At 50.4% G+C, this 15,552-nt stretch overlaps 1 protein-coding gene across 1 annotated transcript; it reads left to right on the top strand.

Moving 5' to 3' along the window:
- Positions 1-1,708: 1,708 nt before the first annotated feature.
- On the top strand, positions 1,709-14,789 carry LOC121272768 (serine/threonine-protein kinase pim-3-like). The gene is made up of 9 exons (XM_041179547.1): positions 1,709-1,788; positions 7,490-7,514; positions 7,783-7,876; positions 8,718-8,842; positions 9,747-9,797; positions 10,864-11,230; positions 11,891-12,067; positions 12,990-13,076; positions 14,761-14,789. The coding sequence occupies exons 1-9, from the start codon at positions 1,709-1,711 to the stop codon at positions 14,787-14,789; spliced, it is 1,035 nt and encodes a 344-aa protein (XP_041035481.1).
- Positions 14,790-15,552: the final 763 nt, after the last annotated feature.

The following is a 15,552-nucleotide window of genomic DNA, read 5'->3' as shown; positions in this document are numbered from 1 at the left end:
GTGAGAGAAAGAAAGCGAGAGAGAGAGAGAAAGGGAGAGTTAGGCAAACAGAGAAAGAGAATGAGAGAAAGAGAGAGAGTGAGACAGACAAACGCTGCCACCTGCTGGTCAACAAAATCTCAGATACCTGACAGAGGCTCAATAGCAGTCAGGCAGGTTCAGTTTCAAAAGCTCATGTTGGGGAGTGGGAAGGTTGACCGGGGTTGGGGAGAGTCAGATAGAGAGAAAGAGAGAGTGAGGCAAACAGAGAAAGAGAGTGAGAGAAAGACAGACAAACAGACAGAAAGTGAGAGAGAGAGATAGAGAGAGGGACCGAGAAAGACAGAGAGAAAGCGACACAGGAAAAGAGAGACATAAAGAGAGAGATGCAGCGATAGAGAGAGAGATAGAAGGACAGAGAGACACAGAGAGAGAGAGTCAGAGATTCAGAGAGAGCAACAGAAAGAGACATAGAGGGAGAGACAGAGAGAGTGATAGAGAGAGAGTGAGGGACAGAGAGAGTGAGTCAGAGAGCAAGAGACAGAGAGAGAGCAACAAAGAAATAGACAGAGAGAGTGAGAGACAATTACAGAGAGACAGAGACAGAGGGAGACAGAGAGAGAAACCCTTTCTGGATTGCAGCGCAGAATCACCAGAACGACCTGGGTCTGACAGGTTAAAATTCCGATGCCGCGTCCCACAGGCCGAGCTTATATTCCCTTGAGTATCGAAGGTTAAGGGGTGTTCTGATTGAGAGGTTTAAGATGATAGGTTTGGAGGAGGCGGTAGAGCCAAGAATGAGGGGGCAGAACATCAAAGTTGGAGCCAGGCGGCCAGGGGAGATGTCAGGAAGCACTTGACACAAAGTGGAGTGGAAATGGAGAACTCCCTCCCCTCAATAAGCCTGTCGAGGCTGAGATGGGGGGGAGGGCAATTGTAAATTTCCAACCTGAGATTGGGAGATTTTTCTGGGTAAGGGGGGATTGAGAATTACAGAACCGAGGACAGCAGATGGAGTTAAGATGCAGATCAGCTGAGATCTAGTTGAATCGAAGAAGGCTCGAGGGGCAACATGACTTCCTCCTGTTCCAGTCTAACAGGCTAGAGAGAGGCTGAATGGCTTCCCAGGCAACAAAGGTTCTCCCTCAGTACTGACCCTCCGACAGTGCGGCTCAGTACTGACCCTCCGACAGTGCGGAGCTCCCTCAGTACTGACCCTCCAACAGTGATTTCCATGAGCAGCCACAATCTCTCTTCATTCTCTCCTTAAGGCCACTTGCGAGCTTTACAGACCTGGCACTTTTCTGAAGGGGGTGTTGAGTGGGGCATTGAGAGATTCCTCCCTCACTCCCACCCTCACCCACTCCTCCACATCCTCATGCACACTGATAAGAGAGGAAGTGTGGATTTAAGGGGAAAGCAACGCACAGTCGTTCGATCGCATTGTGGTGCACGCTGTGGGCAAATAGCTGAGGGGGAGATGGTGGGGTTGGGGGTGGGGGGATGGCAGCGGAGAGGCGTTGGCCATGCCAGTGCCTTTGGGAGAGCACCAGGGGAGGCCCGAGGTTGAGTGAGGTTGTGGGGAAATTCTGGAAGCAGCTGGGCCCACCCTGGTCTGTAAATACTCGTGTATTGTGTCCAGGCTGTAGAGGATGCCGCTGATATCATGTTCGTGGTTCAACGTGAAACCCTCTTGTGAATCGCGGCACGAGACTGTCTTTAAATCGCGATGTCGGTTAGCGAACCGACAGTCGTTACAGCAAAGCTGACCATTCGGACCATCGAGCTGATACCAGAGAAACTACCTGCGTATTTGTGATATTTTGTGTGTACTCAATAAAATTAAACGTTGTTTCAGTCAGTGGTATATTGTGTGTGTGTGTGTCTGCACGTCTCTGCAAACAGGAACAGGAAGAGTAATTCAGCCCCTCTCTCAAGACTGTTACACAGGAACAGGAGGCGGCTCATTCAGGACCTTGAGACTCGAAGAGATGAATGGCCTCCTCCTGTGGATGGCCCAATCTGAAATTGTGGCAAACACTGCCACCTGCTGGTCAACAAAATCTCAACAACCTGCAAGAGGCTAAACAGCAGTCAGGCAGGTTCAGTTTCAAAAGCTCATGTTGGGGATTGTGCAGGTTGAACGTGGGTGGGGAGTGTGAGATAGAGAGAAAGAGAGAGTGAAGGAAGCAGAGAAAGAAAGTGAGAGAAAGAGAGAGAGTAAGACAGACAAACAGACAGAAAGTGAGAGAGAGATAGAGAGAGGGACCGAGAAAGAGAGAGAGATAGAGACACAGGAAAAGAGAGACAAAAAGAGAGAGGCACAGAGATAGAGAGATAGATAGAAGGACAGAGAGACACAGAGAGAGAGAGAGTCAGAGAATGAAGAGAGCAATAGAAAGAGAGATAGAGGGAGAGACAGAGAGATTGCTATAGAGAGAGACAGAGAGAGAGACAAAGAGGGACCGAGAGAGACACAGAGAGGGAGAGATAAAGAGAGAGAGATAGTGAGAGAGAGATAGAGAGAGATAGACTGTGAAAGATAGAGAGATAGACAGAGAGAAAGAGACAGAGAGAGGGAGACAGAGAGAGAGCCCTTCAGGATTGCACTGCAGAATCACCAGAACGATTTGGGTCTGAGAGGGTTAAATTCCGATGAGGGGTCCCACAGGCTGAGCCTGTATTCCCACTAGTATCGAAGATTAAGGGGTGTACTGATCGAGGGGTTTAAGATGATGGGTTTGGAGGGGGCAGAAGAGCCCAGAATGAGGGGGCAGAACATCAAAGTTGGAGCCAGGCAGCCAGGGGAGATGTCAGGAAGCACTTGACACAAAGTGGAGTGGAAATGGGGAACTCCCTCCCCTCGATAAACCTGTCGAGGCTGAGATGGGGGGGAGGGCAAGTGTAAATTTCCAACCTGAGATTGGGAGATTTTTCTGGTTAAGGGGGGGATTGAGAATTACAGAACCGAGGGCAGCAGATGGAGTTAAGATGCAGATCAGCCGTGATCTAGTTGAATCGAGGAAGGCTCGAGGGGCAGAATGGCCTCCACCCGTTCCTGTCTAACAGGCTTGAGAAGGGCTGAATGGCCTCTGAGACTACAAAGGTTCTCCCTCATTACTGACTATCCGACAGCGATTTCCATGAGCAGCCGCAATCTCTCTCCATTCTCCCCTTAAGGCCAGTTGCAAGCTTTACAGACCTGGCAATTTTCTGGAGGGAGTGTTGGGTGGGGCATTGAGAGATTCCTCCCTCAATCCCATCCCCACCCCCACACCCCCCACATCCTCATGCACACTGAAAAGGGAAGAAACGTGGATTTAATGGGAAAGCAACGCACAGTCGTTCAATCGCATTGTGACGCACCCTGTTGGCAAATAGCTGAGGGGGTGTTGATGCGGTTGGGGGCTGGGGATGGTACCAGAGAGGCGTTGGCCATGCCAGTGCCTTCGGGAGAGCACCAGGGGAGGCCTGAGATTTGATGAGCTTCTGGGGAAATTCTGGAAGCAGCTGGGCCCACCCTGGTCTGTAAATACTCGTGTATTGTGTTCAGGCTGTAGAGGGTGCTGCTGATATCATGTTCGTGGTTCAACGTGAAACCCTCTTGTGAATCGCAGCACAAGACTGTCTTTAAATCGTGGTGTCGGTTAACGAACCGACAGTCGTTACAGCATAGCAGGCCATTCGGCCCATCGAGCTGATGCCAGAGAAACTACCTGCGTATTTATGATGTTTAGTGTGTACTCAATAAAATTAAACATTGTTCCAGTCAGTGTTATATTGTGTGTGTGTGTGTGTACACGTCTCTGCAAACAGGAACAGGAAGAGGCCATCCAGCCCCTCTCTCAAGACTGTTACACAGGGACAAGACGAGGTTCAGTCAGGCCCTTGAACCTCGAATGACTGAATGGCCTCCTCCTGTTGATGGCCCAATTTGAAATTGTGGCAAGCGCTGCCACCTGCTGGTCAACAAAATCTCGACGACCTGACAGAGGCTCAACAGCAGTCAGGCAGGTTCAGTTTCAAAAGCTCATGTTGGGGAGTGGGCAGGTTGAACGGGGTTGGGGAGAGTGAGATAGAGAGAAAGAGAGAGTGAGGCAAACAGAGAAAGAGAGTGAGAGACAGAGAGAGAGTAAGACAGATAAACAGACAGAAAGTGAGAGAGAGAGATAGAGAGAGGGACCGAGAAAGAGAGAGAGATAGAGACATAGGAAAAGAGAGACAAAAAGAGAGAGACACATAGATAGTGAGACAGAGACAGATAGAAGGACATGAGACACAGAGAGAGAGAGACCAAGAAAGAGAGAGAGTTAGAGACACAGGAAAAGAGAGACAAAAAGAGAGAGACACAGAGATAGAGAGCAAGACAGAAGGACAGAGAGACACAGAGAGAGAGACAAAAAGAGAGAGACACAGAGATAGTGAGAGAGAGAGAGATAGAAGGACAGAGAGACACAGAGACAGAGAGAGAGACCGAGAAAGAGAGAGAGTTAGAGACACAGGAAAAGAGACAAAAAGAGAGAGACACAGAGATAGAGAGAGAGATAGAAGGACAGAGATACACAGAGAGAGAGACACAGAGAGAGATACAGTCAGAGAGTCAGAGAGAGCAACAGAAAGAGAGATAGAGGGAGAAACAGAGAGATTGTTATAGAGAGAGACAGAGAGAGAGAGAAAGAGGGACCGAGAGAGACACAGAGAGGGAGAGATAGAGAGAGATAGTGAGATAGAGATAGAGAGAGATAGACAGTGAAAGATAGGGAGATAGACAGAGAGAGAGAGACAGAGAGAAAGAGTACTTCAGGATTGCACCGCAGAAACCCCAGAACGACCTGGGTCTGAGAGGATTAAATTCTGATGACGGGTCCCACAGGCCGAGCTTGTATTCTCTCGAGTATCGAAGATTAAGGGGAGTTCTGATCGAGGGGTTTAAAATAATGGTTTGGAGGGGGTGGGAGAGCCCAGAATGAGGGGGTAGAACATCAAATTTGGAGCCAGGCGGTCAGGGGAGATGTCAGGAAGCACTTGACACAAAGTGGAGTGGAAATGGGGAACTCCCTCCCCCCGGTAAGCCTGTGGAGGCTGAGATAGGGGCGAGGGCAATTGTAAATTTCCAACCTGAGATTGGGAGATTTTTCTGGGTAAGGGGGGGATTGAGGATTACAGAACCGAGGGCAGCAGATGGAGTTAAGATGCAGATCAGCCGTGATCTAGTTGAATCGAGGAAGGCTCGAGGGGCAGAATGGCCTCCTCCTGTTCCTGTCTAACAGGCTTGAGAAGGGCTGAATGGCCTCTGAGACTACAAAGGTTCTCCCTCAGTACTGACTATCCGACAGCGATTTCCATGAGCAGCCGCAATCTCTCTCCATTCTCCCCTTAAGGCCAGTTGCAAGCTTTACAGACCTGGCACTTTTCTGGAGGGAGTGTTGGGTGGGGCATTGAGAGATTCCTCCCTCAATCCCATCCCCACCCCCACACCCTCCACATCCTCATGCACACTGAAAAGGGAAGAAACGTGGATTTAAGGGGAAAGCAACGCACAGTCGTTCAATCGCATTGTGACGCACCCTGTTGGCAAATAGCTGAGGGGGTGTTGATGCGGTTGGGGGCTGGGGATGGTACCAGAGAGGCGTTGGCCATGCCAGTGCCTTCGGGAGAGCACCAGGGGAGGCCTGAGATTTGATGAGCTTCTGGGGAAATTCTGGAAGCAGCTGGGCCCACCCTGGTCTGTAAATACTCGTGTATTGTGTTCAGGCTGTAGAGGGTGCTGCTGATATCATGTTCGTGGTTCAACGTGAAACCCTCTTGTGAATCGCAGCACAAGACTGTCTTTAAATCGTGGTGTCGGTTAACGAACTGACAGTCGTTACAGCATAGCAGGCCATTCGGCCCATCGAGCTGATGCCAGAGAAACTACCTGCTTATTTATGATGTTTTGTGTGTACTCAATAAAATTAAACTTTGTTTCAATCAGTGGTATATTGTGTGTGTGTGTGTGTGTACATGTCTCTGAAAACAGGAATAGGAAGAGGCCATCCAGCCCCTCTCTCGAGACTGTTACACAGGAACAGGATGAGGCCCATTCAGCCCTCTGAAGCCTGTTACACAGGAACAGCATGAGGTCATTATGCCCCATCTCCCGAGATGTTCCACAGGAACAGGAGGAGGCCCATTCAGCCTTTCGCTCGAGCCTTTTAAACAGGAACAAGAGGAGGCCTTTTCAGGCCCTTGAGCCTCGAAGGGCTGAATGGCCTCCTCCTGTGAATGGCCCAATATGAAATTGTGGCAAATGCTGCCACCTGCTGGTCAACAAAACCTCGACGACCTAACAGAGGCTCAACAGCAGTCAGGCAGGTTCAGTTTTATAAACTCATGTTGGGGGGTGAGCAGGTTGAACGGGGGTGGAGGAGGGGGGTGCGGAGCCTTTGAAGGCGGAGGCATTCGTATAATCACAGAATGACACAGCTCACGAGGAGCCCATTCAGCCGATCGTGCATGTGCTGGCTCTTTAACAGAGCTGTCCATTTAGACCAACACTCTTCACCCACCGACCCCACCAGCACTTCCAGTCCCCCATAACCCTGCATGTTTTTGCCCTTCCAGTTTTTATCCAATTACCCCCTTATCGAAGAGAGCGAGAGCGAGAGAGAGAGAGACAAGGGAATACAGACCGTAGCGAAAGAAAGACTTGCCTTTATATAGCGCCTTTCCCGACCAGCAGAAACCTCCAAGAGCCTCGCAGAAAATGAAGCACCATTGCAGGTGGGGTCACTCTTGTAGGGAAAGGGATTGCTATTTTGTGCAGAGGAAGATCCCACGAGCAGCTGATGTCACACAATGACCCAGGTCATCTGTGCCTTTTCGTGGTGTTGGCTGAAGGATAAGTTTCGGGCCCAGGACACCAGGGATAACTCTTCCCCCCAACCCCCACCCCAACCCCCGCCAGCCCGCTTTACTTCCAATAGGGGCCAGGAGATCTTTTATGTCCACCTGAGACACTGGAAAAGAGAGATAAAAAGAAAGAGATGCAGAAATAGAGAGAGAGATAGAAAAACAGAGAGTCAGAGAGAGAGAGAGAAAGAGTGAGAGCAACATCAATTGTTTTATTTCTCAACGCAAACTGGAGGAACAGCACCTTATCTACCGTATACGTATTTTCCAACCTTTCAGACTGAATATTGAGTTCAACAATTTTAGATCACAAACTCTCTCCTCCATCCCCAACCCTTCTTCTCCAATAAGTTATAAATATTTTACTATTCCCACCTATTCCCATTATTCTTAAATGTGTTTCCATCCATTGGTCTATCTGCTTTCTACCCTTAATGTCTCCATTAGCACATTTCTTCGCCAATTTCACCACCATCAACACCTCTTTCTACTTTTGTCTGTGACATCTTTTGGCTCCCCCCATCTTTCACTGACCCTCGATGCAGCTCTAATTGTCTCCTGCCCCCTGCCCCTTAAACAAGTTTATATTTCACCCCTCTTCTGCTTTCCCTTTGTTCAGGTCAAGAGTCACAGGGACTCGAAAGGTGAACTGTGCCCCTCCCCGCAGATGCTGCCAGACCTGCTGAGTTTTTCCACGTATTTTTGGGGGTTTTGGTTGTGGATTTCCAGCCTTCTCTGGAACACTGATACATTCGAGGTGAAATTGACACACCGCCTTGTAACCAACAGCAACCAGGGAAAGGGGCAAAAGACTCAACTTCTGCTCTGCCTGTGAACCCCTTGAAGGACAAAATTCTTCCTTTAAAAAGAAACATTTTGTAAACGATTACGAGACTATCTTTCTCTGCCCAGAGGAATCTTAAGAGCAGCGTCCCCCGCAGAGCCATGCTGTATACCAAGTCTGGGACTGTGTGCAGTCACACACCGGCCGAGGAATCGCACCCAGGTATGAAGTTTTTTTTAACAACGTGAGTTCCCCGAGTGTCTGCGCAGGGTCTTTACCCCACCACCCACCCCCCGGCTCCCCAGAAGTTGGTGTTTGGGGAGAAGGGGAGTGAGCAGGAGTTCTCGAGAGCCAGTGGGATGCAGAGACAGAAACTGAGAGAGATAGAGAGAGAGAGACAGGCACAGAGTTGAACTGGGGCGGAGGAGGCAGAGACGGATGCAGAGGGAGAGGGAGGTTCAGTTCGATGGGTCTTTGGTACTAACATATTCATTTCAACACAAGAGCAAGTTTCAGTGGGAAACAATTCGTCTAACGGAACAGACAGGGAGATGGAAGAGGAATCCAACATATTGGCATCCCCCCTTGAAGAGGGAGACCCGACCACCTCCCCAACCCAAAAATTCCCTTTAAAAGGGTGCACACAATGCGCCGGTGAACGGACTGGAGGCGGCCGATTGCAGAGTAAGTCGGAGAGGGAGAGGGAAAGCGGGAGAAAGAATGAAAAAGAGAGACAGAGAAAGACAGAGGGAGAGCTAGAGAAACAGATTGTGAGAGAGCAAGACGGCAGTGAGACACAGAAAGAGAGACACAGACACACAAAAAAGATGTGAGCGAGAGACGGAGAGAGAAGGGGTGACAGAAATACATGTGAGTGAGCGAGAGAGGCAGTGGGCAAACTCATTAATTCTCGCTTGAGTTTAGTGGGCTGGGAAGGGTCGGGAGTACTTTTCACTAAGAACCATTTCAGTCTGTTGTGATGTTTGATTGTCATAATTTTGTTAAACTAAGGCTGGGATCATTGTATGGAGTGTAATTCTATCTCTCTCTCTCTCTGCCTCAGGTCCTGCAGTAAAGAAGAGGAAGAAGAGAGAAAGCTTCAAGCATCTGTACAGTGTGGGCAATAAACTGGGCAGCGGCGGCTTTGGAACTGTTTACTTGGCAGTCAGGATCTCTGATGGAGCTCCGGTGAGAGAGGAGGGGAAAGGGAGGGCATTAATGAAATAAGCACATCAATATATAGACACACACACACTCAGACACAAACACACACACGCACACACCCAGACACACACAGAGACACACTCAGGCACACACAAACACTTACTCAGACACACACAAACACACACTCAGACACACGCACACCCCCAGACACACACAGAGACACACTCAGACACAAACACACACACACACACACACACACACACTCCCAGACACACACAGAGACACACACAGACACACAAAAACACACACTCAGAGACAAACACAAGCACACTCAGACACACACAAACACACACTCAGACACATACAAACACACACACACACACACCCAGACACACACAAACACACACTCAGACACACACAAAGACACACTCAGACACACACAAAGACACACTCAGACACACAAACACACGCACGCACACTCAGAGACACACACAGACAAAAACATTCACACAGACACTCACACAAACATGCACACAAACAGACACATAGACACATTCACTCACTCACACAGAGATCCTCACAGTCATGCACAGCCAAGCATGCACACACACAAACACACACTCAGACACACACAAACAGGCATACACAGAGACACACTGCAATCTAGAAGCTTCCCTTTTTAGTGCAATAAATTATAAAACGCGAGCACAACATTACAACATTCCAGGGGACGCGGGGGGAATGAAGATCCAAAATAATTCCCAGAAATCAATGTTTACACCTGCAGGTGTTGCTGATGTTTCTATAGGAGGGAGGGAGACAAGGTGTGTGTTAACTCAGCATGAAACTTTACTTAAAATATATCACTATCGATGTAGTGTTTAAAGTCAGCTAGTTTGAATGAATTGAGATCCTGTTTCCGTGACAGGTGGCGGTTAAACTCGTGCCCAGGAAGAAAGTGGTGGATTGGGGTCGTCTGGTGAGTTTCAAATTTATTAATTAAGACTTCTAAACCTGACTCTGTCTGGGAGTGTGCGAGTGTGCATCTGAGTGTGTGCAAAGTGTGCATGTGAGTGTGCGAATGTGTTTGAGTGTGAGCATATGTGAGAGTGTGTGTGAGTGTGTCTGAGTGTGTGTGCGAGTAACTCTGAATGTGAGTGTTTGTGCGATTGTGTCTGAGTGTGTACAAATAATTCTGAATGTGAGTGTTTGTGCGAGTGTTTCTGAGTGTGTGCAAGTGTGTGTCTGAGCGTGAGAAGTGTGTCTGAGTGTGTGTATATTGGAGGGCGGGTGCGAGAGTGAGTGTGTTTGTGCAGAGGAGCTGGTTCTTGTTTGCAATTCAGTGAAAAATGACGAAGGCTTTTTTTTCAATCTTCATTCTGTGATATATTTATTACAACCTTAGATCTCATTGCCTTTGAGATAATATTTACTTTGCTGTCCCTCCGTGACATCAGTTTAGAGGGAAAAACCTAGGAAACTGACACATCGCAACAGAAAATTGTTAAAGGTGAACTCGCCTCCAGGGGTCGCCCCACAAGGGACTTTTTTTAAGCTAGAACATCATTCTCAACTTGTGTTCCCCCCAAATCAGCCTCTTCCCACACCCTACGCAACCCCAACTCCATCTCCCCCAAAGCAGCCTCTTCCCACCCCCTACCCACCCCCAACTTCATCTCCCCTAAACCAGCCTCTTCCCAGACCATATACACCCTCAACTCAATCTCCCCCCAAACCAGCCTCTTCCCTCCACCTACTCATCCCCAACTTCATCTCCCCTAAACCAGCCTCTTCACCCCCCCAACTCCATCTCCCCAAACCAGGCTCTTCACACCCCCTACCCACCCCCAACTTCATCTCCCCCAAACCAGCCTCTTCACACCCCCAACTCCATCTTCCACCAAACCAGCGTCTTCACACCCGCAACTCCATCTCCCCCAAACCAGCCACCTCCCACGCCCAACTCCTTGTCACCCACTCTTTGTGAACTTGTTGCCTTCTGTCCATGTTCTGAATTCTGCCATCCTTGTGCCCTCTGTTTGCAGAATGACCGCCGTGTGCCCCTGGAGATCATCCTGATGAGGAAGGTGTCTTTGCCGGAGCACCGAGGTGTGATTCGCCTGTTGGACTGGTTCTCCAGGCCGGACGACTTCCTGCTGGTGATGGAGCGCCCGCCCAGAGCCAAGGACCTCTTCGACCTCATCGCCGAGCAGGGCTGGCTGTGCGAGGAGTGCTCCTGCTCCTTCTTCCGCCTGGTGGTGGAGGCACTGCGGCACTGCCATGCCTGTGGGGTCGCGTACCGGGACGTCAAGAGCGAGAACCTTCTGGTCGACCTGCGCACCGGGGAGCTCAAGCTCATCGATTTCGGCTCGGCAGCCCTGCTGCGTGACACCACCTACACCGATGTCAGTGGTGAGTGCCCTATCTCAGCCCGGCCACTCCCTGGGGGCATCCCAGAAGCAGCTGGGGGCACAGCGGCTCCCCCTTTCTCTTTCTGCCACCAGGGATCCCAGATTGTTGCACGGCACCAATTCCCTCCCACAGTGCGGCTCAGAACTGATGCTCACCCAATGCGGAGTTCCCTCAGCACTGACCATCCAACTGTGCACCGCTCCCTCAGCACTGACCCTCCAACAGTGCGGCGCTCCCTCAGTACTGACTGTTCGACAGTGCGGCGCTCCCTCAGTACTGACTGTTCGACAGTGCGGCGCTCCCTCAGCACTGTCCCTCCAACAGTGCTCCGCTCCCTCAGCACTGACCGTTCGACTGTGCGGCACTCCCTCAGTACTGACCCTCCGACAGTGTGGCGCACCCTCAGAACTGACCCTCCGACAGTGCGGCGATCCCACGGCACTGACCCTCCGACAGTGCAGTGCTCCCTCGGTACTAGCACTGGGCTGGGGGTATGAGGCAGGGGCTGAGCATCAGGCGTGGGTAATTTGGGGGCATCGGGGCGTTAAACCCCAAAGCAATGCTGGGTTGGTTAAATATTGTCACAGTGAATGTTGTCTGGTTTTAATCTTGTCCCTCTCTCTCTCTCTATTTCCCTCTCTTTCTGATGGAAATGCTCAGGCACCAGAGTGTTCAACCCACCAGAGTACATCAGCGAAGGGCGCTACCATGCCCTCTCCGCTACAGCCTGGTCCCTCGGGGTCTTGATCTGCGACATGGTCTGTGGTGATATCCCCTTCAAGGAAGATGTGGAAATCCTGGCTGGCGAGATCCAGCTGCCCTGCAGCATCTCCAAGGGTAAGTGGCAGACGGGGTGGAGAGAGGGGATTTATTTTTGAAAAAACATCCTTCACTGTCTCCTTTCCTAAGATCTCAAGACACAGGGGCAGGAGGAGGCCATTCAGCCCCTCGATCCTGCTACCCCATTCAATACGATCGCGTCTGATCCGATTGCTCCACAACTCCACTTCCCTGTCCGTCACCCTCATAACCCTCGACTCCCCTCGTCGATCAGAAATCTGTCTCACTCGGCCTTGAATATATTCAGTGACCCGGCCCCCACTGCTCTCAGGGGGAGGGGGGGGAGAGAATTCCACAGACTGACCTCCCTCTGAGACAAGAAATTCCTCCTCATCTCCGTCTTCAATGGGAGACACCTCATTCTGAAACTGTGCCCCCCCTCCCCTCATTCTAGATTACCCCCCTTGAGGAGGGGAAACATCCCCTCAGCATCCATCCTGTCAAACCCCCTCCCCTCAGAATCTGAAATGTTTCAATAAGATCACCTCTCATTCTTCTAAACTCCAATGGGTAGAGGCCCCAACCTGCTCAACCTTTCCCCATCAGACAAACCCCCTTCGTCCCAGGAATCAGCCAAGTGAACCTTCTCTGAACGGCTTCCAACGCGAGTCTGTACCTCCTTAAGTGAGGAGACCAGAACTGTCCACAGTTCCCCAGGAGCGGCCTCACCAATGCCCTGTCCAGTTGTAGCAAGACTTCCCCACTTTTATATTCTATCCCCTCTCGCAATAAAGGACAACTTTCCATTTGGCTTCCTAATCACTCACTGCATCTGCGTACCAACTTGTTGAGATTCATGTACCAGGACACCCAGATCCCTCTGCTCCACCGCCTTCTGCAGTCTCTCTCTCTCTTTCTCACATTCATTTCTTCCCTGTGATGCAATTTTTAAGGGACTATCTTGTGCTTCCCCCTGCAGAGTGCAAGGAGCTGATACGATGGTGCCTCTCCATGCAACCCTCCGAACGGCCCACCCTCGACCAGATACTGTGCCACCAGTGGATGCAGCCGGACATCACCAGACCAAAAGCCATGGGCCTCTGGAGCCCGGGGGAAGACTCCGAGTGTAGCACCAGCCAGGAGAGACAGTAGGGAGCAGACAGACTGGGTATGAACACACTCTGTTGCTCGTCACCGTGTGGATGGAGGAGGAACTTTCAGGACTGATGGGGACCTCTTCTGATCGCTCTGTCAGCAGTGGCTGGCTGATCAGTGAATATTGGCCCCAGGGCCGGAGTGAACACAAACTGCACACCCCTTGTTCGTCTCCCTTGTTCAACCTGGAAGGTGGTGCCTCCGACAGTGAGGCACTCCCTCAGCACTGTCCCTCCAACAGTGTGGTTCTCCCTCAGCACAGACCCTCCGACAGCACGGCTCAGCCACAATCTCTCTCCATTCTCGCCTTAAAGCCACCTGCAAGCTTTACAGACCTGGCACTTTTCTAGAGGGGGTGTTGGGTGGGGCATTGAGAGATTCCTCCCTCACTCCCCTCCCAACCCCCACCCCACATTCTCATGCACACTGATAAGGGAAGAAGCGTGGATTTAAGGGGAAAGTAACGCACCGTCATTCGATTGCTTTGTGATGCATGATGTGGGCGAATAGCTGAGGGGTAGTTGATGGGTTTGGGAGTGGGGGGATGGCACCGGAGAGGTGTTGACAATGCCAGTGCCTTCAGGAGTGTGCCAGGGGAGGCCCAATGTTGGGTGAGGTTCTGGGGAAATTCTGGAAGCAGCTGGGCACACCCTGGTCTGTTAACACTCGTGTATTGTGTCCAGGCCGTAGAGGGTGCCACTGATATCATGTTCGTGATTCAACATGAAACCCTCTGTGAATCACGGCATGAGATTGTCTTTAAATCGCGGTGTCGCTTAGCGAACCGTCAGTCGTTACAGCATAGCAGGCCATTCGGACCATCGAGCTGATGCCAGGGAAATTACCTGCGTATTTATGATGTTTTGTGTGTACTCAATAAAAATAAACATTGTTTCAGTCAGTGGTATATTGTGTGTGTGTGTGTGTGTGTGTGTACACGTCTCTGCAAACAGGAACAGGAGGAGGCCATTCAGCCCCTCTCTCAATACTGTTACACAGGAACAAGAGGAGGCTCATTCAGGCCCTTGAGCCTCGAAGGGCTGAATGGCCTCCTCCTGTAGATGGCCCAATATGAAATTGTGGCAAACGCAGCCACTTGCTGGTCAACAAAACCTCGACGACCTGACAGAGGCTCAACAGCAGTCAGGCAGGTTCAGTTTTATAAACTCATGTTGGGGGGTGAGCAGGTTGAACGGGGGTGGAGGAGGGGGTGGCGGAGCCTTTGAAGGAGGAGGCATTCGTACAATCACAGAATGACGCATCTCAAGAGGAGGACATTCAGCCCATTATACATGTGCTGGCTCTTTGAAAGAGCTGTCCATTTAGCCCCACATTCTTCACCCCCGACCCCACCAGCACTTCCACTCCCCCATAACCCTGCATGTTTTTGCCCTTCCAGTTTTTATCCAATTCCCCCCTTATCGAAGAGAGCGAGAGCGAGAGAGAGAGAGACAAGGGAATATAGACCATAGCGAAAGAAAGACTTGCCTTTATATAGCGCCTTTCCCGACCAGCAGAAACCTCCAAGAGCCTCGCAGAAAATGAAGCACCATTGCAGGTGGGGTCACTCTTCTAGGGAAAGAGATCGCTATTTTGTACAGAGGAAGATCCCAAGAACAGCTGATGTCACACAATGACACAGGTCATCTGTGCCTTTTCGTGGTGTTGGCTGAGGGATAAGTTTCGGGCCCAGGACACCGGGGATAACTCTTCCCCCCAACCCCCACCCCAACCTCCGCCAGCCCGCTTTCCTTCCAATAGGGGCCAGGAGATCTTTTATGTCCACCTGAGACACTGGAAAAGAGAGATAAAAAGAAAGAGATGCAGAAATAGAGAGAGAGATAGAAGGACAGAGAGTCAGAGAGAGAGAGAGAGAGAACCAGTGAGAGCAACATCAATTGTTTTATTTCTCAACACAAACTGGAGGAACAGCACCTTATCTACCGACTATGTATTTTACAGCCTTTCAGACTGAATATTGAGTTGAACAATTTTAGATCACAAACTCTCTCCTCCATCCCCACCCCCTCTTTTCCAATAATTTATAAATATTTTTCTATTCCCACCTATTCCAATTATTTTTAAATGTGTTTCCATCCATTGGTCTATCTGCTTTCTACCCTTAATGTCCCCATTAGCACATTTCTTCGCCAATTTCACCACCATCAACACCTCTTTCTCCTTTTGTCTGTGACATCTTTTGTCTCCCCCCACCTTTCGCTGACCCTCGATGCAGCTCTAATTGTCTCCTCCCCCCTGCCCCTTAAACCAGTTTATATTTCACCCCTCTTCTGCTTTCCCTTAGTTCTGTTCAAGAGTCACAGGATCTCGAAAGGTGAACTGTGACCCTCCCCGCAGATGCTGCCAGACCTGCTGAGTTTTTCCAG

Source organism: Carcharodon carcharias, chromosome 35 (genome assembly GCF_017639515.1).
Source record: "Carcharodon carcharias isolate sCarCar2 chromosome 35, sCarCar2.pri, whole genome shotgun sequence".
NCBI lineage: Eukaryota > Metazoa > Chordata > Chondrichthyes > Lamniformes > Lamnidae > Carcharodon > Carcharodon carcharias.
The sequence above is the reverse complement of the archived record's forward strand: the minus strand, read 5'-3'. Positions and strand labels throughout refer to the sequence as shown.